General features: G+C 40.7%; 1 protein-coding gene across 3 annotated transcripts in view; it reads left to right on the top strand.

The window, feature by feature from the left end:
• TRAIP (TRAF interacting protein) overlaps positions 1-8,739 on the top strand; it is a 39,510-nt gene extending 30,771 nt beyond the window's left edge. For all 3 annotated transcript variants that reach the window (XM_060240067.1, XM_060240066.1, XM_060240068.1), the window contains 3 exons: positions 2,630-2,755; positions 3,363-3,413; positions 4,457-8,739. In XM_060240067.1, coding sequence (XP_060096050.1) covers positions 2,630-2,755; positions 3,363-3,413; positions 4,457-4,582 — 303 coding nt within the window. In that variant the 3' untranslated portion in view covers positions 4,583-8,739. The remainder of the gene's footprint in view (positions 1-2,629; positions 2,756-3,362; positions 3,414-4,456) is intronic.
• Positions 8,740-23,873: the final 15,134 nt, after the last annotated feature.

Below are 23,873 nucleotides of genomic sequence, written 5' to 3' on the forward strand. Positions count from 1 at the left end.
AATAAAAACAAACGGGATCCGAAAGGACTTCCATGGGATTTCTGATTTTCCATTATCCCCCTACCCACCCTACTTCCTCTTTCTCTCATCAGTCCCCAAAGCTTGCTTCCTTTTCCCCTTCCCCCTATCTGCCCCCTCCCCAGTAATAAGAACATGAGCCTGCTGGATCAGACTAGTGATCCATCTAGCCCAGCATTGCATTTCACATGGTAGCCAAGACCCTCACCTTGCTGTTGCCTCCTGCCCTGGTATTCAGAGGTTTGGTACCTCTGAGGTCTGTTCAGAACAGTGACTAGTAGCCATTGATGAACCTCTTCTCCATGAATCTTTCTAACCCCCTTTTAAGTCTATATATGCTCTTGGCCATCATTGTCTCTCTGGCGCTGAATTCCACAGTTTAACTGCTTCTTGTTCTGCTGCTATTTGCCAAGAATTTAATTGGGTGCCTTCAAGTTCTAGTATTATAGAAGAGGGAGAAAAAACTCCACCCCATGCATACTTTTATAAATCTCTATCATGTCTCCAGTAGCCTTCTTTCTTATAGGCTGAGAAGTCCCAGATTCTTTAGTGTTTCTTCATAGGAAAGATGCTCCAACCCCCTAATCGTCTTGGTTGTTTCCCTTTGTACTTTTCCCAGTTCTGCATTGTTCTTTTTGGGATACAGCAACCAGAATAGCACATAGTATTCAAAATGAGGCTGCACCATAGCTTTATATACAGTTGGTCATTTTGTTTTCTATCCCTTTTCTAATAATTCCAATCATGGAGTCTTCCTTTTTCATACTGAGCCAACATTTTCATTGATCTATCTGCAGCATTCCTAAGATCTCTTTCAATCTCATTGTCAGCCAGTTCAGACCCCATCGGTATATATTTATGGAAATTTCCAGCTTTCCCTTTTTTCCCTTCTCCTAGCAACCTCTCCCTGGGAAAAGACTGGCCAAGTCATGTGGTAGCAAGTCACCTGGGTAAGTTGCATGGTGGCTGTTGCCAGATGCAACCAATTTTTGCAAGTTGCACAGTAGCAAGTTGCCCACATGAGTTATCAGCTAGCTGCTGCCAGACCTGGGAGAGTCTCATGACAGCAAGTCACTTAGCAGCCACTGCCAGGCCTGGCCAAGCTATTCAAATTGTGTGGTAGAGATTCATTTGGGTGAGTCCTTTGCTGGACACTACCGGAGTCAATCAATCAGGGGAACATGGGGGCCTTTTCCAGGGCTGTTTTGGCCTTCCAGTCTACCTCTGCTTCCCCATCACTGTCTTTGATTTACAGAAACCAGGGCATGGAAGGCTTGGGAACGTTATTGTGGTTGCCTAGTGACCCCCAAAATGGCCACTGAGATCTCAGATGGTAGTCTCTTGAAAGCTCAGTGGGCATCCATTTCTTAAAGCTATATATGTTGCTTTTATTGTTTTTTGGAGGGCGGTAATCCTCAGTCTTTTAATTTTTTTTAGAGTTCAAATTTTTCTGCACACCTGGGACTTCCTTCAAGCTTGTAGAGAAATCCCCCTGCTTGTCCCTGGCTCTACTTTGTGGATTTATTGATCCATACCCTATGGCCTGATTGATTTTCACCAGTTCCCTTCACTTGGCAGATCTCCAAGATCTTCCCTCATGCTGTCCCAAGGCAGCAAGGGTGGAAGGGAGATAGTTCAGACTGGAGGAGGCAGGGGAGCCATACTCTGTGGCTGCAAATCCCTTTTATCCCTAGAAGCCTTCCAGTGGATCCAACCTATGAGCATCTGAGCCAGTGAATTAAAAAAACCTGAAACCTTCTCTGTTCTGTTTTCTTTAGCAATATTTAGTATTCCCAGAGTCTACTATTTAATTTTCCATACTAGACCAGTCTATCTACTGCATACTACTAAGTGGAGAGGAGGAGGAGATTGGATTTATACCCCACCCTTCACTATCCAAAGGAGTCTCAGAGCAGCTTACAATCTCATTTCCCTTCCCGTCCCCACAACAGATACCCTGTGAGGTAAGTGGGGCTGAGAGAGCTCTCCCATAACTGCTCTTGAGTAGAACAATTCTGAGAGAACTTGTGGCTGACCCAAGGTCACATCAGCAGATGCATGTGGAGGAGTAGGGAATCAAACCCAATTCTCCCAGATAAGTGTCCATGCACTTAACCACTACACCAAACTGGTGTAAATGTATGTTAGCACTGTGAAATGTCCATTTGGAAATAAATTATCACAATATAGGGACTTATGAAAAATTCTAACAATTTTACACCATGCCATACAGGGAAGGGGAGATTGAGATTAGAAATGTTTATCCTGAGCCTAATTTTACACACTCTGTCCTCTCTTTCTTGCTCTTTCCTGGTTAAAATTATTAAAGGCTCAGGTGGACCAATTTCCCTTCTTCATTTTCATTGTTTTTGTTTCATCTTTTATCCGATCCTCAATGGCTCCTAACATTCCATGGCTTTTGGAGACAATAAATATGCCCAGTTCTGGGAGCATGTTTACAATCTGTACCATTACAATTTGTAATTTTTTGTTTTTCTGTAAACTGAGTCCTCAGAGTATGCAATCCCCTCTACCTTGTCTATAGGTGACCATGTTTTTCTGCCATACAGTTAGAAGAGAAATAATATAGATCTAACTCTTAAATGTTCAGAACTGTTCAGCTGATGCAGAAGGTGAGCATCTAGAAGACTTTCTTCCTGCTTTCATCAGAAATTCAGTTCTGTCCAGAAGACCACCTGGAAGCAGCCATTTGATGCCACAGAGGAGCATAGGAATAGTAAGTTGACAAGGGTCTGATCATAGCCAGCAGCCCTCCCCACTCTTGTACTCATGTATGATGCAATTAGTTAAGACAAGTTAATCTTTCCCTGTGGGAGCTTCATTGCTTGTATTGTGGGAGAACAGATTTTTTTTTTTGCACAGCTCTCTTGAAACTTCAGTTTGTTTTCATGGTGTCACTGTTCGCTGTACAACTTATCAGCTATGTAGGGGCTATGGTAACAGGAAGAGTACGTGTCTTTTCCTCACATTCTGAAAGGGGTGGTATACAGGGAGTTCTTCATTTTCAAGTATTCTGATTTCAATGAAGTGCTATAACATATCACAGATGGGTTTCAATTAGAGTTTGGTAGCATAGCTATAACTTTAGAAGGGAACTTGAGAAGCTCAGTGCTTTTATTGCTTAAATTTGAGAATCCTGATTTTGGACCATGCTTATATAAATCATCATGTGTTCTGGCTACCAGGTCCTTGACTGTCCCCAGTTTGTATGCCCATATCAGCAATTTAACTATTTGTGTTATGCTCCATAATGAATAGTTTTCTTTACAAGAAAGGATATGATGGTGTCTGTATTTATAGCTACTGAATTATCTGCTTTGTAGGTGAGAATGGGCTATGATGGCCTGGGAGGCAGAACCAAATTCATACAGCCTGTATCCTTTTCCTAAAGACTGTTGTGAAGAAACTAGAAGGATCTGAATGCAGTTTTAGTGGTGCCAAATGTAGGCTGAATGGTACTTTCACCCAATAAAACAAATTATAGAAAGCGACACTTGCTTAAAACAAATTCCAGCTTGAATAAGGGGATTTTTATTGCTGGAATTTGAGCAGTAAAGGGTAGCTGGGGGGAAATGAATGCTTGAAACAAACCCTACAGAAACTACATTGATTCAAAATGTTATAACATGTAGTTATTGGGAGGAGACAGTCCCTCAACACCAGGCAAAGATTCTTTGAACGTTATCTTATGAAGTATTAGGTTATAAGTTTGTTCTCACCACAGAGTTTATAGGAGTCTCTTATTCTTTAATTGTGTAAATATATTTCCTATTTGATGGAAAATATGCACAGGCTGGTTCTAGCTCCCAGCTTCTACAACAAATAACCTATTATGAGAATTGGAAGCAAATTCTGTAGATTCTGTATATATTTAAAATGCCTGCAGAATTTTGATTGAAGACTTGCTTCACAGGAAATATTCTTTCTAGCAGAGCTGTGTTCATATTAGGGGTGAAGATTCACCCCACCCCAATACACAGGCCAGAAATGAGTAATTTCCATCAAGAGCTTATCTCCCCATAATGAAGAGTGTTCACAGCAACTGCTTAAGATACAACTGTGTGAGGCTGGAAATTGCAAGGTAGCACAGAGGTGAAGCTGCTGTTGAGTGATGCTTCAGGCAGGTAGAAATAATGCTAGGCAAGGGACTTGTCCACTAACATCTCTCAGCAAGCCTCTGGCTAGTTGAAGAATGTTTGTCTATATTAACAGCAAAAGCTTGATCTCTTTTTTCCCAGCTGGGGGCTGAAGACTTTGACCTTAGAGGAAGGATTGGGATGAGGGTGGAATCTAATCAGTGCTCAGATGCAATTATTTATATATTTGATGTATCATGAGAGAGGAATTTCCAGTTTCTTTCTCTTTCAGCTTTCCTGAAATAGCCAGCCATCAGTTTCCTTAAATTATCTCATTTCAGAGTATCCCTGCAGAGATTCGCCCGCTGCCTGTGAAGGGCAAGAAAAAGAATGTTTCTAAACAAACAATAGCAGCAGCTTCTGCTTCTGGCATTAGTCAGGCTAAACTAGACTGCTTCCTTAAGTAACCATGGATTTTGTTAGCAAAAAAATAATACTAATCAGAGGCCTGGAATCTTCTAGCACAGCAGGCAGGCATTCTGGTGACCCCTATGCAGTGGACAGAACACAGGGGAAGTTGAGTACTATGTTCCCCCAGCTTTGGGTTCATGTGACATTTTATTTCCTGTAAATTGAGCTTGGAAGAACAGCCTTGCTATGCTGCCAGCACTTATAGGGAAAGGACTAAAAAAGTTCCAGAATTCCTTGGGCCTTTGGTATCCTGAAGGACTATTCTGTATTATACAGCTGCTGAACCATGGGAATATGGCTCCTGTGAGCTGGACAGCAGTATCAGCTACAAAAGCACACAGTTGGAGACCCAGAGATGTTTAGAGGCATCCTTTCCTTAAAACCCACCTGCAGCAGGAGCATCTCTTCCATGGATTCCTTCGAACTTTATAATGGGGAGAAAATTCTGCCTGCAGCTGTTGAGCTGTGTGGGACTTTGAGCGACCTGAGAAGAGGTCAAGACAAGCACTGGGGTAGTTCTTTTTCTAACACTACAAGTGCAAAATCATGCCTTCTGCCAAAACTTTTCATATCTCTCTGAGCTGCTGTAGCCAGGACAATGATATTTTGTGCTATTTTGGAGGGATTATTTGATGATTAGTAATGAATTTCTGCCTTCCTCTCACTGTTCCTGCGTATTGGCTAAAAATGCTGGTTTGTGTTTCAGAGTTTGTGCTTCAGTAATTATATCAGAATGCCTGCTTGCAAAATGAGACAAAATTCCTGTCTAGCTTGGATAGGAAATCTGAGCAGGATAAGAATTTTCCCTATCTCCTCTTCTGCGAAGCCCCACCTTATCTTTTGTCCTTAAGGAGTTTGTGTGGCAGTGGTAGCAGCTGTGGCAGAAGCATCCTTTTAGTCTTTTCTTTGTCTCTTTGCCTCCCTAACCACTAGCACATGGCAGGGTTGGATGGTGTCTCCTGTGGACAGGAGGGCAGGTAAGGAATTGTGGTGGGAGATACATAGAATTCTGTTTTGTTCTTGGTGACATCAGATGTGCCATGATGCTCTGAGGGCATCAAGAACTTTGGTTCCCTGCTCAATTCAAATGAGCTTTTGGACTTGCTGAAATTTAAGGTGTGCTTTTTTTTGTGGCTTTTTTTTGCAAGTAACTTGTATACTTCACAATTCACAAGGAATTATCTAACTGCTAAAGAAGCCTTTAGGGTATAGAGGTGTGGGCTTACAATCAAGGAGCACTGATAGTTTGTCCCTTAGGTGAAGAGAGGAGAAATCTTCATTATATGCTGAAGGTTTCTGGTTAAACTCAAACCTGCCCCATCCCTTCTGATGCAAACCTGGAGACCTCAACCATCTGGTGATCCAGATATTCAGCAGCCTTTTTCTCTATATTTTTCCCTCCTTAAATTAACAATGTTGTTGAATAGCAAATGCCTTTTTATCTTGTAACATCCTATTCTCTTGGTTCAGGTTTTCAGTTGATTCTTGTCCTTGGTATTCTGCCTTATATCATAGAACAGTGAAAGTAGTATTATTCTTTCAGTTTATTTGCTTCATTGTCTTTGGAGAATATGAACAAGAAATGCACAACAATATCTTTCCCCTGTAATAGGGCCATTCTAGGCTCTTAGTGCTGTGTCTTTGCTTTAAGGTACAGCAAAGTAGGTTCCCAGCTTAATCTTATGTAATGGAAGTTCTGGGTGAAGAAATATTATTTGTCTGAAACTAATCTAGTTTGTGGCATTGTTCAGATTTTGTTTCATTTGCCTTAAGAGATTCTGGCAGAATGTGGTACTGGCCTTAGACTTAACTTAGTCTTTCACATCCTGCAGGAATTTTATAAAACCAACCTCATTATAACCGGAAAGACACTGTTTTTACAATGAAATGAAAAACTAGTCACAGATCTAGCAAGCTTTGTTTGGAGTTCCTAGTTGAACAGGTGTGCTCACACTGAATAAATATTGTATAAAATATTCCTCTTTTGTTAAACTGAAGGGATATAAACTTAAGCTTTATAAGGCACTGCTGTATGCCGAGGCTTTGCAAGCACACATGATGAAATATACATCAGCATCTGTGACAGAAGGCTTGCTGCCTTCCTCCAAATGATAATTTATGATATAAGGAACTAGAATCCCTCTTCTCACAGCTATAACTCCTGGGAGTTTGAAAAGGCTGAATTCCACTAAGGCATTCCCTTTTCTTTTACTTCGCAACCCCATGTAGAAACATCAGTCAGTTAATTTATCTACTTCCCAATGATGATCAGGCACCGAACAATCACCAAGCCTGTTTGGGTTGGGTCTTGAAGGTGAAATAGAATTGGATGTTATCTACCACCTGGAGATAGCAAATGGTGTATCTGTGTTTTTATCAAGTGACCTGGTGTGTACCTTGAATGAGAGAGCTACTATCCACACAAGAACCCATATCAAAACTTTAGGTGGGGTAGACCAGAAAAGTTAACCATCCACAAAATGCGTTACTCTGTCCACTCCCCATATCCAGCAACTGGGCAGTCTATGGCATCCTGTTAGACTGAAATAAAAGTACCAACTAGTCTCCAATTGACACCCTTCCCTGCCTAATCATTAGAAGCAATTCTTACTGTATTTTTCCTTAGGAATAGTTATTTACATTATCAGTAATTCCTCTGAGGAGTTTGCAGTAATATACATATTATACTATTTTAGCTACACAGCTCCCCTCTGAGGTAGCTGAATGATCAAAGGTAACCTGGAGATCCAGTGGCATTGCTAGATCATCCTTGTCACAAGTCAGATACTCTTTCAATTGCCCTGAGTATACAAAAAGGGAAGGGACAGAAGGAGGATAAATGTTAAGTAACCAGTTTTGAAACTTCTATTCTAAGAAACAATTACGTTATCCTGAGAATACCAATTAATATCTATTGTCACATCAATATATTTCAATGAAGGGTTATGTATGGGAATGCCAACGGATAAGTAAGATGTACCTATCCTTGCTAAGTGGTTGGCAGAGTCATACATGTGCAGTCCATGCCATACCCAGGTTAAAAGGCAATCTGGCAGGAAATATAAATTTGACTGCTTGAGGGAAAGTGACTCTTCATCAATTTTAGCTTTAAAAGGAGATTAGAAACAGGATGATATTGAGATCCATCCCAGTTTCATTGACAATTCTAACCCTCCCTCCACTGCCCCCCCCACACCACCCTTGATAATATATTAACAATTGCAGGAAGCAAAGAAGCCAAGTTTAACTGTTTTCATTACAAAAAAAATCAGCTTAAATCTGGCTTTGCAAGTCAGTGTCCAGATGCTCCCAAGCACACTCAATAGGCAGAAAATTACATAAACATGAAGAACTTCCTTCTCTCTAAGGCCTCTTCTGTAAACCAGAACTTATAATGTGGTTGTAGTGGATGCCTGGGCACTGCAGCTAAACCAGCAAGACCATTGAGATGGCAGCCGTCAGTGTCACTGGGCATCCTAGTCTATCCTGAATTTGTCTTTTTGCATCTTCAGAGAATGGATCAAGTTTGAAAAATTAGATCTGAACTAGTGCTTTCAGAAAGCGCTCTTGTTGCCTTAAGGATGGTGTCATTCTCTCCCCTTCCCCCCCAATATTTTAAGAGAAATTTCTAATTATTTCACAGGTGATAAAAAGAAAAGGTTGGAGGTTTCACATTATCACACTTTCTCATTCTCTAGATCTTTCTTTTGAATCTTAAAACACTTTCCTTTTCTGGGTTTGCTTGATTTGTAGAATACTGCAGCCAGGTCAAAATCAAACAAAAGCAAGCCTGTTCCTCTTATACAGCTCAATTTGTAAGAACTGCTTTTGTGAGGAGCCATATCCCCATCTCTCTGATCATGTACCTCAACAGGGTCTTGTGGTTTAGAGCAAGAATTGCTTGGGGGCAAGACCTCTGCATTTCCCTCTGTTCTATACCTATCTTATTTTGCTTCTGTTATTGGGCAATAAGGTGGCATTGTAACATAAAAATGAACTGAGATAAAACAAACATATGAAATGGTATATTCAGAATCTGCTGTTTTTTCTTAAGTCAATGACCAGAGGCATTTTCTCTTGCAATGAGATTACTGAGACAAGGGCAGGCCCAGTTTTCACTTCCAATAAAATTTCATTACCTTTTTTTTCCAGACTTGCATGTTTTTCTCCATATTGACTCATCTCTCCTAAGGGGAAACTGTCAACTCCAATTTAGCCTCAAACCTTAAATTTTGCAATAACCAATTTTTACAGAGCTGAGAGAAATCATGGTTCAGGAGGAGGGAAGCATTAATAATAATAATATTGTTTACCTGAGCATTAGCTCACAGTCTTTGCCACTGAATCTTTGAGGCTTTATGGAGAGGTCGAGGAGGTGAAACTGATCAACTCCCTTACAAAAATGGGATAAATTACACAGTAAATTGTATCATTTAATTTTTCCTTGTCAGAGGAAAAATGAAGTTTCCAAATAATGAAGTGAATGTACTTCTTTCAAGCAGCCTTGGGCTGTTTGAGAATTTCACCATAAACTGCCTATCAAACAAGAAGGTACCTTAGAATATATTTATCTGTGTAGATGCAGGGGTTTCAAACACGCGGCCTAGGGGCCAAATCAGGCCCTTCGAGGGCTCCTATCAGGCCCCTGAGCAACTGGCTGTAATCTGCTTTCTTCTCCCTCTCCCTTGCTTCCTTCTGCATAACAGCTTGCTTTGCCAGGCTTGTTCAATCACATGGGAACTACAGAACAAAAGCTCTGTTTTCTCTATTGGCTGAGGCTCCTCCCTTGGAGAAGAAGGGGAAGAGAGAGAGAGCTTGCTTTGCCAGGCTCTCTCAATTGCACGCAGAGCTACTGAGCCAAGTCTCTCTTCCTTCTATTGGCTAAGGCTCTTCCCCCTCCTGGTCCCCAGGGACGGAAGGAAAGAGCCAGAGCTTCCTTTGCCCAGTTCTCTGGATCCCATGAGAGAAATACAAAGAAAGCACCTTTAAGTCCAACAAGTACTAATGTTTTAAGTTTTTAAAAAAAACTTTGTGTCCTTTATAACGGGTGGCCAATGGTAGCTCTCCAAATGTTTTTTTGCCTACAACTCCCATCAGCCCCAGCCATTGGCCATGCTGGCTGGGGCTGATGGGAGTTGTAGGCAGAAAACATCTGGAGAGCTACCGTTGGTCACCCCTGCTTTATAAAGTTTATATCTCTGCTACCTATTCTTAAATAGGTACACACGGCCCGGCCTGACATGGCTTGGCCCAACAAGGTCTCATTTATGTCAGATCCAGCCCTCTTAACAAATGAGTTTGATACCCCTGGTGTAGAATGTATCTATCTGTGCAATATTCTTAGTCAGTTACTTAGTGAAGGCACTGATCTGCTGTTTTCCTCCTAAACTGCCACACTGACCTCGTTGGGAATGCTGTCAGAAAGCTCAGGAGATGGAGGTAACAGTGTAGGTTTGATCTGTGATGTTGTAATCTGAAGCAGAGTTAAATCTTTAGAATTCAACGGGTATAGAAAGATGGAATTCTGCTTAAGGACTGCATTGTAAATAACCTTACACGGTCTCTTTTCTCCTCTCTGATTGGCTGTGTATTGGGGCTCTAGTGGCTTTGTGACATCACAATACTATGTCCCTGCCTTTTCCCCAAGGCATGGTAACATACCTGGTTTTACCTCCATTTACTGTTTTGTATCACTTGCATCATTTTATCTTGTACCAAGAGCTGACAAGCTGGTTGAATCAACTGGTTGCCAAGCAGCTTCTATATGCTAAGGCTTCAGACCAGTTCCATACCACTGAGAAACGACTTTACCTAAGAATACTGACACGGAGAAGAATATTTTTTTGAACTACTAGAAATTCTGGACTGGAAAACTTTTGTCCAGAAAGTGATCATGAAATTCCGTAGACAACACAGTGCTGGAAAAGGACACATGGGAGAAGGTAGGTCCGACAGAAGCTGGGCTACTGAGAGAGGTAGAGTGTGAGGGAAGAAGCATGTAGGGGATCCAAGAAAGGAGAAATGGAAGAAGCAGAGACTGGAAAAGACAAGTATAGTATAGAATTTATATTGCTGCCAGTGCAACACAGAGTTGGCATTTTAATAAAGTGGGTAAATCAAGGCAGGAAGAGAAGCTCAGCCTGGCACGTCTATCCTCTCCAACACAAGCCTTTCTTTATTACTGGATTTCCATACACAGTACTTCCACTTGGACATCTTACTAGTATTGCAATGCACACCAAGGGTTTTTTCCCTCCTGCATCATCTGGTCATTGGAGGTCAGAAAATATTGAGTTTGTTTTTTGGCTGCTGGTATGCCTACTCAGCCTTAAGGACCTTCTCTCAGTGTGTGTGTGTGTGTCCTCTTTTAAAAAAAATTAGTTCTGCCAGTTGTGCTGTTAATGAAAGAGGTCAGTAGTCTCTAGGAATTTTTTAACCAGAGTATGAAGCCTGCATCCTTCCCTGTTTATAACCATCCTCTTTTCAAAAGTACACTGCTCCTGAACATGGAGGTTCCACTTAGGTCTACCTGTAGATAGGCTTATCTTCCATGAACTTATCAAATCCCCTTTTAAATCCATTTAAGGCAATGGTCATCACCACATTTGAAGCAGTGAATTCCCTAGATCAGTCTTATTGAATTAAAGTATTTTCATTTGTCTGTCCTGTCACTTAATTTAATTAGATGAATATTAGTATTATAAGAGCAAATGAACATTGCTTTATGAACTCTTAATGCCACTCACATTGTAGAAGCCTCTCATGGGTGGAAGGTACAGGAAGAGAACATATTCATTCTAAACTAAAAAATCCCCAAATGTTTTAGCTTTTGATTATGGAGAAGGTGCTGTAACGTTTTATTTATTTTGCCCTTTTTTGAGCTTCCATGCCAGTTTTGTAATGAAGTGATTAGAATCGTACATAGCATTCCTAATGTGGCTATACTATAGATTTCTATAAAGGTATTATACTAGTTGTTTTTTTTCCAGTCCCTTTCCCAATACCTAGTATAGAATTTGTCTTGCTGCCAGTGCAACAGAGTTGTCATTTTAATAAGGCTCTTTATCATATTTAATAAGCCGCCCTGAGCCTGCCTTGGCAGGGAGGGCGGGGTATAAATAAAAAAATTATTTATTTATTATTTATTATCTACTGTGACCTCAATTTCTCACTTGAGCATTGGTTTTCTATATTCTGCTTGGCTCTATAGTTCCTAGTTTAATTTTTGTGATGATTTCATATCTCTATTATACATTTGCAGTGGTATTCACTATTTGTTATAATTCTGCATTTCATTGCCATATTTGACAGGATCACAGTCTTTAAACCTCTCGCACGTGACCTGGGTTCAAATTTCCTTTGAGGTCATGAAACACATTGGGTGAGCCCTGGCCAGTCAATTCTCGCTCAGTCTAATTTATCCAGGTTTGTGGGGAGAAAAGAATGTGATCACCCGATATGCATACTTCAGTTCCTTGGTAGGTAGGGGCTATAAATGTGAGGAATGAATGAATGGCAAAAGGTTCTCTGCAGGGCTTCAGGAACTAAGAAGAAGGTGGTGGTGATTTATGAACAGGCCAGGGTGTTTTTATTTTATTTATTTTATTACACTTGTATCCCGCCCTCCCGCCTATCCCCTTTTTGTTTGTTTTGTTTTTACAATCCAGTTCAGAGAATTATGAAACCAAGCATGCTCAAAAGGATCCACAGCTGGGGAGGAGGAAGATAAATTATATCCTTTTTTGGATGTGGTGCTGGTACCATCTAGTGGTCTATCTAGGTAGTGGCTGAATAGTATTATTCCAGTAGAACAAATTTTTGAGTCCAGTAGAACCTTTAAGACCAACAAAGTTTTATTCAAGGTGTGAGCTTTTGTGTGCATCTACACTTCCTCAAAATGTGTCTAAGGAAGTGTGTGTGTGTATATATAAAAGCTCACACTTTGAATAAAACTTCATTGATCTCAAAGGTTCTACTGGACTCAAAAAAATTTCTACTGCTTCAGACCAACATGGCTGATCTAGTATTCTAGGATTCCTGGATCTAGTATTCTAGGATTATGATAAATATTTTCTTAATGCCAATCGGTGTATAAGCACATAAGAAAAGCCCTGGTCTATCAGCCACTGGTCCACTTAGTCCAGCATTCTTTTTACTCAGTAGCCATCTAGATGCCCTAGAAGGCTAAAAAAAACAGCACAGGCTAGAGGCCACATCTCCACAGGACTGCTTCTTTGGAAATGACAGATGAAAAGCATATTGGAATGTAAAATCTGTTAACAAGAGCTAAGTCTTCCTGTCGTGGAAGCTTGTGACACCTCTGGGCCAGTCACACAAATGAGTAATCTGAAGGCCTCTATTTTTGAATGAATATTCCCCCACATAAGTTCTTCTGTAAACAAAAAACAACCCTTACTTGAGGGGGGGGAGCTAAGAAACAACCCTGTATTCATATCAGAGGCTTGCAATCTTTCCCAAATACTTTTCCATATTGTCCACCATAAGCATTATTTTATCCTAGGCAGGCTCTGTTTTGCAAGACAAGCCCAGATATATAAAGAATTTGCTTGTCTTTCTGCTAACTAAGGTCTTTAAAACACACACATGTCCAATATGAAAGAGGAGGGAAACTCTTAGTTGGGCTTACCCTAGGAGAGTTAATGGACTATATATTTATTTCTGTAAATTTATAGTCCACCCTCTTCCATAGTGGGCTCAGGGTGGATTCCAACATGGTAAAAGAATTAAAAACCAACAATACAGCAATCAAATAAATAAACAACAGGGCAGTCAAACAGTTAACACAGATTAAAAATTAAAACAAGCCATTAGTTTAGAATTAATTTAAAACAGCATTTATGGTGTGGACATATAAATTAGACCATACTTGTCACAGCTTAGGTGTCCAAAAGATGTCAACTATATTGGCCCGATTTTTAGCAATCAAGATGGCAGTCAGTGCTGGGAGGCCAGTTAGATGGTGTAATAAAATAAGGACGCCCGCCTGTCTCAACCATAGGCCTGGTGGAACAGCTTCGTCTTGCAGGCCCTCCGGAATGGCAACAAATCCGGTAGGGCCCGAATCTCCTTAGGGAGCAAATTCCACCAGGTCGGGGCCAGAGCCAAAAAAGCCCTGGCCCTGGTTATGGCAAGCCGGACATCCCTTGGGCCAGGGATGGTCAAAAGATGATGGCTGGCCCATCGTAATGATCTCCGGGGCTCATATAACTGCCTATCTGTTCCTTTTAGGGTCTCTTCTCATGTCTCTCAATTCAGAAACTGTACAGCTTACTCTGGTCTGGCTGACATATTACTTTTTGATTATTATAACTGAACATTAATCCAACAAAAGATATTGCAAGTCCTCTGATTCCAGCTGGAATGGCATGGGTACTCAGCTTTCTCCTGTTGAAATCCACATGGTTTTAAATACCTAACTTTGACCAGATTGTGCCATTAGTATTATATACCATTTCTTTCACTGTTCAAAGTATCACGCAGACATCATCTAGATAATCCTTACAGCAGCCCCATACAGTAGTTTGGCATTAGTGTTCCTGTAGCACAGACTAGAGCCAGAGTTTTAGACTAGGATCTGGGAGACTCAGGTTCAAGTCCCAACTCTGCCATGGAAGCTTGCTGGAAGACCTTGGAAAGTCACATGCACTCAGCCTATCCTAACTCACAGGATTGTTGTGAGGATAAAAAGGAGAGGAACAATAAAAGCTGCTTTGGGTCTCTGCTGAGGAGAAAGGTATAAATGTAATAAATGCCATTGAGAAAGGTGCCAAAATCCTTTGGATGATATTTATCATGTGTATTTCAGGAGAATCAGTATTCATTACACAGACACATGAAGCTGCCTTATGCTGAGTTAGGCCCTTGCTCCATCAAAATCGGTACTGTCTACTCAGGCTGGCAATGACTCTCCAAGGTCTCCAGCAGGGGTCTTTCACATCACCTACTGCCAGACTTTTTAAATTGACAACACCAACAAACACCTGGGGCCTTCTGCATGCCAAGCAGATATTCTGCCACTGAGCCACAGCCTCCCCTATCAGGGCAACCCGCCATCCCTTTACATAGTTTGCACCATTGGAGATGCAAAACAAAAAGAAATGTGCCATGTGAAACATAATGAAAAAAACACCACCCAGTCATTTTTTGATATGGTAAAGTGGGCCTCTGTGTCCACCTGCAATCAGACTACACATGGAAAGCAAAGGTTGTAGGTCTTCATACTTCCAGACCTGGGATCTACATTTAATGCCCAAATCACAGCGTGGGCCCCACTTAACAAGTGCATGATAGGAAAGTGCAGGACAGGAAGACAGGTAGAGTGATGAAGCCAAAATTGTGGACAGGAGACCAAGAGTCAAGGACAGGAAATATAAGCCAAGTATCATCAAGTGTACTGTAGTGAGAAGGAAGCTAAGGACATGAAGGAATCCTCTCCGCTTGCCTTTCTGTCCTCTCAGGAGGTGTGGAGTCCTTAATGTCTGTATCTGCACACTAGCAGCAGTTCCTTCCAAAAAGCAGCAAATAAATATGACAGATGTTTAAGGACTTACAGCTCATCAAATAGGGATTTGCAACCCACCTGAGGGTCCCAGCCTAGGAGTTAGTCCACTGTTTTAGAATATGCCTGATGATTGGTGACTTCTGCAGCCTGAAATACATTGGACAAAGATTTCAATTTCCCCTAATGATTTAAGACATAATTGACTGATACATGAGAGACCCATAATCTGACTTCTGTCATCTTTAATTTTAATTAGAATAGAAGTAGCTGAGGGGAGAAAACTAAATTGGGGAAATGGTGTTGAAGGCCCATGTTCAGCAGCATGGCTACAATCCAATTCACAGGCGCGCACAATTGCTTTTGAACAAATTTAAAGATGTCAGGAGATCCAATCACAAATCTCATGTAGTTGTCTTATGTGTTTCTACATCTTTTATTTGGCGCTGTATCATAGGGTAGTAGCCAACGGTGTTTCCAATTTCCTTCCTGATCCCTTTTGCAAGCTGCAAAGCTAAACAATGGTCATGTAGACTTCCAATCCTTTAATAATTTTTATTTCTCCTTTATCTCCTTTTCCTACATTGCTACAACTGTTCAACAAAACGTATAAAAACCTGTTGATTCCCTAAAAATATATGATCCTGGAAGCTAAGACAGCCATGCAGGACTAGGAAACACTGTTGCAGCTTGTACTGTTTCTCTCATTGCAAGGAACAGGGAACAGTTTCCCTGGCAGGTAGCAGCAGTGCTAGACAATTCTGCTTGCCAGAACTGGCATACTGTACAAGTCTCTACTTGTGCCACCACTGAGCCCCTTACTTCAAAGGTGGGAATTGCAAATAAGAGGCTCTTTATTATTAATAAAACCTCCCACCTGAAAGTACACTTCGAGGTTTCAGAGAGTCATGACTTTCAGTTGTAAATTTCCATTTTGCAAGCCCCTCTCCTAGTAGTAAAAGCAACAACACTGTTAAAAGCAGGCTTTTTCATGGGAACAAGTTCTATTGTGAACTAATTCCCAACTGTGCCCCCTATCTGAAGCGCCTTAAATTCACAGATCAGGATCACACTAATGCGAAACATATTTTTCTGCAAACTTGGGGCACTCCCCATGTTTGCAGAAAAATGCAAAAAGCTTTTAAGAACACACCAGGGGGTTAAATTTCCCCCATTTTTTAAAAAAGTTGTCTACACATGCAGACAATGCACTTACCAGTTGAGCTGGCAGCAGAGGTGGCTGCTGTAGATAACTCTGGACCAGCTGCCATGGTGACGGATGCCAGAAGTAGCCAAGGGCCCTGCTGCTGCTACAGCAGATGCCGGCAGAAGCTCTAAGCCTGGCCACACCAGCAGAGCACTTGGGGAGCCACTCCCTACCTGGCTGCCAAGATGGAGCACTGTGGGAGCCATTCTGAGCCCAGCTGCATGGCAGAGGACTCAAAGAGAGTCTCTGGAGGCAACCACAGTAGTGGAGGATACTGGGAGCCAGTCTGGGCTCAGAGTGGCTCCCAAATGCTGACGCTGTCACTGTAGGTGGGTGGTGGGGCCTGGAGTTGTCATGGAGGAGGAAGAGATGGCATTCTCCACACCCCCCCCCCAGCAAGTCTTGCAGGCCTCTCCCACTTGTTCCTTCTAACAACAAACCCTGTAGTTCATGAGCAACAACAGATGTGATATCAGATAAGGTGGCTGACAAAACGTATGCTGTTCTGAAAAGTGTATGTGTATCTATTATGTTTTGATGTTTTCACAAATTACCTCTACCTAATCCACAATTGCTCTACCTAATCCAAATAGTCACCTGAAGTATATTGACAATTGTAGCTTATTCTTTTGCCTTTCCAAAGAGCCATGGCATGAAGAAATTATATTTGATATAGTTTGACACATGAGAATGGATCCATGCTATGTGATTGTTATTCAAATGCAACTGGATAATATTACTGCAAAGAAACATCTTTTAGTTTGATGAGATCAGCAACTGTTCAAAATGTGTTATGACAAGGGGGGGATTTTGAATCCCGACTGCTGCTGCCAATTATGAGACTTGCGTGACCAATTTAAATAGCACTTCACTAAAATTGATCACCCTGTCACTATTTGTTTGAAAAATTTAACCCTCAAAAAACAGCACAGTAGTATGCAAAGGGAAGGATTAAACAAAAGCTGTTTTATCAAAACAAACTGGCAGGGAAGGGGGTTAATATGTTCACAGATGTTTGGTCTTTAGCAGATGTAAACAGACATTTAAAACTACACATAGAACACTTCTGAAGTGACTAGCTACACATGATACTGTTTCCCTGAAATTTGCCTCACTTTCCCTAAAGGTTTCAAATATCTTTCTGGTTTAATTTTGGACGACTGGACTATACTTCTAGTTAATGTTTCCACTTCACAATTTCACACAAACTTGAATGCCCTGTGCTTTGTCCCAGTGGATATAAGACCAAGGTGTTTGAACTAGACCTTCTCCTGATAGTACAATAGTTATTATCTGCCCAATCAGACTGGAACCTGGGCATTTGGCTCCTTTTGAGGCACTGTCACTTCAAAATTCCTTTTCCAAAGCCTGATCTGCCAGCCTTTCAGTCTTTTTCCCCTTTTGGACACTAAGCTTCATAAAGGGACCGTTTTTCCCCTTAGATGTACTTATTTGATTGACAAATACAGAAACTGTTCTTCACTTCTTAGAGCAATCTCTCACCAGTCTCTCATAAGATTTAAAATCCCACTTCACGGGCTCTGCATTAGACTCTATCTTGTGACTTTTGTCACACTCTCAAGAACATCTCTAAAAGACCTCTGGTCTTTTCTCCAGTCAATCTTCAATTCCCTTCAGCTCCATAACTCACTTTTTCAACTGCCTAACTGCCACTCTCCTTTGACAGTTTGAAGCAGTCCACCGATGAGAGTGAGTTCTATCAGCATTCACTCAATGGTCCTTCGAATGCATATTGCTGTTCATCACATAAGTGTTACACTATCTTTCCACAATTGCTAACATTTAATATTTTATTAAAATATTTTTTAATGTTCAGTATCTCTGTAACCATCTTCTGAATCATCAAACTACAAAGTTCACATCCATTTTTTTTTGTTTTCTGGTTGCAACATGTTTGTAGTTTCCTCATATAGGACAGGCCATTGACAGGAATGGCAACACTTGCATGATAGCACCTCCAAAACTGCAGCTGCTACAGGTATTTGTCATAGAACGGGTAGGGAACATTGGCTCTCCAGATGTTTTTTGCCTACAACTCCCATCAGCCCCAGCCAGCAGGGCCAATGGCTGGGGCTGACAGGAGTTGTAGGCAAAAAACATCTAGAGAGCCAACGTTCCCTACCCATCATAGAATCATAGAGTTGGAAGGGACCTCCAGAGTCATCTAGTCCAATCCCCTGCACAATGCAGGAAGTTCACAAATACCTCCCCCTAAGTTGCTGATGTATCCTATTGATGACAAAATTGCCACTTCTGTCCGTCAGGCACACTTGGCTGACCTTCTTTAAAAAAACTCTGTAGTGATTTCCCATGTCTTCCTTTGTTGACAATGTGTGTCCTGATGAGGTTTCCCTCCCCCCTTTTCTCAGTAGTTTCAAGGGCATTAACTTAAAAGTACTCACAGTGACACAGCCAGTGAAGGCATATAAGTCCACCCAAGGTGGCATGCACACTCTGTCTAAAGTGAACTTCTGAATTTGCTTAGGTCAATCAATCTGATGTGACTGTCATTTCACATTTCACACCTTGTTCACTTGCAGATATCCAAAGCACAGCATGAGTACATATGCATCTTTTGGAACACCAAAAGATTTTGCCCCACCCTTTGCTGCATGTAATGCACGCAACATCCTAATGTCAGCTTTTTCTTGTGTAGACCTCAGCTCACACCCTTCCAATGGTCTTTTGTGATCTTGAAACAGGCCTCCTCACTTAGTTGCATAAAGAATAATCTACAATTGTCTAATAGACTTTAGGTGACCATGTGGATTAGGTAAAGCATCTGCAGTAAATGATATAAAAATTGGGAAATTTACTTTTCCCTTGATTTATGCCTTACATCATGAAAATGGTAATTATACAGGTATTGTTATTTGTTCAGGGACTCAGCCTCTAAAAGTGCTTTAAAATTTGAAACTGGTACCTTGGTTCACAAGGCTCAAATCAGAAAAGGAAGGGGAAATTGTTTTTAGTCACCTTGATGGCATCATTTAAAAACTCTGTACATATACACATTTCAGAAAAACAGAAGTTTTGCCCCTAAATCTGATACCAATGCATTAATTTTTTGGCTCTTGGGGCATGGACTAATGGTCTGCAGATGGACAGGCCTGTTTCACCACCAAGGCTGAGATTTCTGAACATATGGAACTTTGTAAGTATGAAAAGTATTTGTGAATTTTGAAATACCCCTCCCCCTCGCAAAAAGACTTGATGAGGACTGAGCATGTTGATGGGCCTTAGAACATTAAGAGCAGCTAAAAGTTAAAAGCTAAGGAAAATGAGGTAATTGGCCAATTCAAGCCCCTAAAAGTGTCCTGGAAGGCAAAACTGAGATTGTTTCCAATTGTTTGTTATCTCTCTATGCATTTTTTCATGGGCTAGGCATGTTCCCAGTTCCCAGCAGGGGAAAGCCTTACTTCAACAGCCACTATGTGCCTTTAAACCTCAGCAGTCTTAGAATACTCTTGCAACTGTTTGTGTTTTGGAATGTGTGTGCCTTTAAATCTCAGCAGCAGGAAAGCAGGGGGCAGAGCAAGCAGGCAAAGCCACCAGTGTGTGAAGCTGTGAGAAAGGCAGAGAGCAACATCCATTTTGCATTCATTTCAGAAGTCATTTCTATAGTAAAATGTATAGGAAAGAGCTTAAACCTGATTATGGGATGGAGGAAAACTCCACCCCCTAGGCTGTTCTTTCCTGTTCCTGTCTGAAGCAGCTGGTAGAAATACAGCAGATTGTTACATTCAGCAGCTCCCATGAGTAAATTGTCCCGGTGAAATCACGCAAGCGTGGGTTGCAAACTCTGTTTATTTTGGTTGCTTTGTGAGTGTCCGTTAAAAAGCTATGAAAATATTTCCAAAGCCCGACAAGGGGACTTGGGGGGGGGGGCGAGATGACAAATTTCACTTTCATTTAGCGGAAGTGCAGTTGCCAGGGAAGGCAAAATAAGTGGATGAGAAAATGAAGGCCTGTATTCAGGGGAGCGCTGCTGTACTTTTTATTTATTTAGGGAATGGGAAAGTCTCCTGGCTCCACCCCTGAAGTTCCCAGATATTTCCTGAGTCAGTCCTGGCAATTCTATTATGGGTCCTTAAGTTGTGATGTGTTAATATAACATTTTCTGTCTTATTTTTATTAGAATTGTAAAATCTAAAAGTCAGGAATTCCAAATTACACCGAGTTGCAGCCTTATCATTCTCTTATTTAAAAATTCTCAAAACGATGAAAATCGTTTAAATAGTTTTCTGGACCTTTGTATGTTTAAAGATCCAAGTGGGCAGCCGTGTTGGTCTGAAGCAGTAGAACAAAGCAGGAGCCAAGTTGCAGCTTTAAGACCAACAAAGTTTTAATCAATGTAAGCTTTCATGTGCTCTAAGCACACTTCATCAGACGAGGAATCAGGTACAGTGAGCTGTGGTTTAGAATGCAGAATGGTACAAATTTAAGATCCAATGACAGAATAGTAAAATTAACGAATTGCGCAAACCTTTGATCTGGGTAGCATGAGCATGAGAAAGCAATAAAACAGTAGCATGTCAAAATGTGAGAATGTCTGTTAATCACTCTATTGTTATAAGCCTGGGTCAAAAAGAGGGCATTTCTTTCTCATAATACAATAAAATATAGTGAAAATGGGTTAAGTATATGTAATGAGATAAACAGCCAATATCCCTATGTTGAGTATGTCAACACAAAAAAATTATTCTGATACTCTTTTCTAAAAGATAAATACATTGGAATACTGTGGATGTTGTAAACCCACTCAGTGAGAGTGGGTTTAGCATCTGTAATGAGATAAAAAAAACAATATCCCTGTTCAGTCCTGGGGAGGTGTTTGTTCCAAGTTTCATAATAATTTGTAATTCAGCAGTTTCTCTCTCCATTCTGTTCTTGAAGTTCCTTTGCAGTAAAACAGCTACTTTGAGGTCACCCATTGAATGCTCTGAAAGGTTAAAGTGTTCTCCCACGGGTTTCTCAGTTCTGTAATTTCTGATGTCAGATTTGTGTCCATTTATCCTTTGGTGGAGGGTTTGTCCTGTTTGCCCTATCTAGAGAACGGAAGGGCATTGTTGGCATTTAATGGCATATATAATGTTGGATGATGAACAAGTGAATATTTAAGGTATGAATCTAGTATCAATGGAACTGACATTATTTTAAAGCTGCTAAAATTAAGGACTTTATTTGCCTCCTTGGGGGGACCACCCTCTTTGCCATCTTCAGAGATGTCTGCATTATATCAAGTAAAGTAAACAGGCTAGGACTGTGGAACTCCTTTCCTTGTGCTTCACTGTTGAGTTTCTAGCTTCAGCAATGCTGTATGAAAAGCAGCTACTTGTTTTTTGTTTAAATCTATACACGCCTTTTATATCAGCTGGCTAAATCCGTTTCTGGTTTTGTACTTTTTTTGTGTTATGGAAATGTAAGGTAGAATATATACTTGGCAGGAATCAGTTTTGACAAAAAAAATCTGCTCTCCTGTAAAATTCAAATTCAGTTTTACTGGTGTCTCCAATTGTTGTTTGGCGCATACACCCAATAACATCTATCAAAATCAACATACAGCTAACAGAAAAGTATCAAATATTGTTTTCAAAAGTCTCCCAATCTCTCTCACACCTTGTATTTTTATAGACAAATGAACCTAGTGTAGTATAGAAGGAAAGTTAACAAACTGTGTTTCCTGATTTAAATGTCACCTCTGCCACAAACTCACCAGATGGCTCCAGGCAAACACTCTCTAAGCTCCATCTGTAATAGTGCTCTATTGAACAGTAAAGTGGTAGGCTCATGTGCATAAGGAAAGGTGCAAAACAAGCCCCTCAAACAAATTATATATTCTCTACCTACTTGGGCAGCTCCCCAGCAATGCATAAAAATAAGTCTTTGTACCGTAAGGGGGAGAACCCTACTAATGACAATTCTCTGCATTGTGTACAGCATGTCATATCTTATACTTTTTTGCATTGTTTTCTAATTTTGTACTCCTTGCCCTATTGCATTTTTTATATTTTGTAATCCCCCTTAAGTCTCAGCAACAAATTATATATTCTCTACCTACTTGGGCAGCTCTCCAGCAATGCATAAAAATAAGTCTTTGTACCGTAAGGGGGAGAACCCTACTAATGACAATTCTCTGCATTGTGTACAGCATGTAATATCTTATACTTTTTTGCATTGTTTTCTAATTTTGTACTCCTTGCCCTATTGCATTTTTTATATTTTGTAATCCCCCTTAAGTCTCAGCAAGATTGGTGGACTGAAGTAAATAAATAAAATGTTCCAGGACAGTCAGAATGTTGGAAGTGACTAAGGACAGGGGTAGACAGCCTGCTCAAGCCCTAGAGAGTTCAGAAAATCCTTGAGATGAAATCTTAAGTGCTAGAAGAGAATGTTCACATTATTGTCTCCTGCAGTGATTCCTTGTAGAACCACAGCTTTGGGGAATAATAACACTGGTCTACAATAGAAGGAAAATGTGTGAAGTACTTTGAATACAAAAAGCACTATTTACTCCATTGGTCCACAGTAATGGAAGAAAGAGTATCTAGTACTCTGAACACTTTTGAGGTTAGGGACCTTCTTATATTGAAGAAGATGAAGAAGATATTGGATTTATATCCCCCCCTCCACTCCAAAGAGTCTCAGAGCGGCTCACAATCTCATTTACCCTCCTCCCCCACAACAAACACCCTGTGAGGTGGGTGGGGCTGGAGAGGGCTCTCACAGCAGCTGCCCTTTCAAGGACAACCTCTGCCAGAGCTATGGCTGACCCAAGGCCATGCTAGCAGGTGCAAGTGGAGGAGTGGGGAATCAAACCCGGTTCTCGCAGATAAGAGTCCGCACACTTAACCACTACATCAAACTGGCTCTGAAACTCGAAAGGTTCTGATTGTTTCCCAGAGTTATTAGTTCAACTTTTTGTTGTTGAAGCCTACCTTTGTAGCACAGTCCTATAAAATTAAATATCACAAAAAGAAAAACTACTGGTTCAATAAAGAATGTAGTCAATTTAAAAAGGTACAACAAAAAAAATCATAAGGAAACATCGTGATCCAAGATTTCTTCAGATTCTATTTCAACTTAAATACAAATTTAGGCCTGTACTTCAAAATAAAAAGTGTGAAGCTGTAAAAAAAGAAAAAAAACAACTTGGAGTTCACATAATGGCCATTGAAAGTAATAATCCAAAGGAATTTTGGCAAATGGCACCACCAGCATTTTACTCCAGGAAAGTATTACCTTTCTGTATCTCTGCTCAAAGTTGAAACATATTTTACTATATTTTTTTTTTTGCCTCATCAACTCCAAATGAAGTGCCTTAGGAGCACACAAAAGCTTACGTTCTAAATAAAAATTGGTTAGTCTTAAAGGTGCCACTTGACTCCTGCTTTGTTCAACTGCTTCAGACCAACATGGCTGCCTGCTTGGATCTATCCAAATTGGGTGCCTTTGACCACTTGCGATAATTTTTCTCCCTGGCCACCAGTCGCAAGTGAAGAAGTTGAGAGCTTAATTAGAAAAGTGAAATCAAGCAAAG

The sequence above is a fragment of the Heteronotia binoei genome, chromosome 5 (assembly GCF_032191835.1).
Source record: "Heteronotia binoei isolate CCM8104 ecotype False Entrance Well chromosome 5, APGP_CSIRO_Hbin_v1, whole genome shotgun sequence".
NCBI classification, from domain to species: Eukaryota; Metazoa; Chordata; class Lepidosauria; order Squamata; family Gekkonidae; genus Heteronotia; species Heteronotia binoei.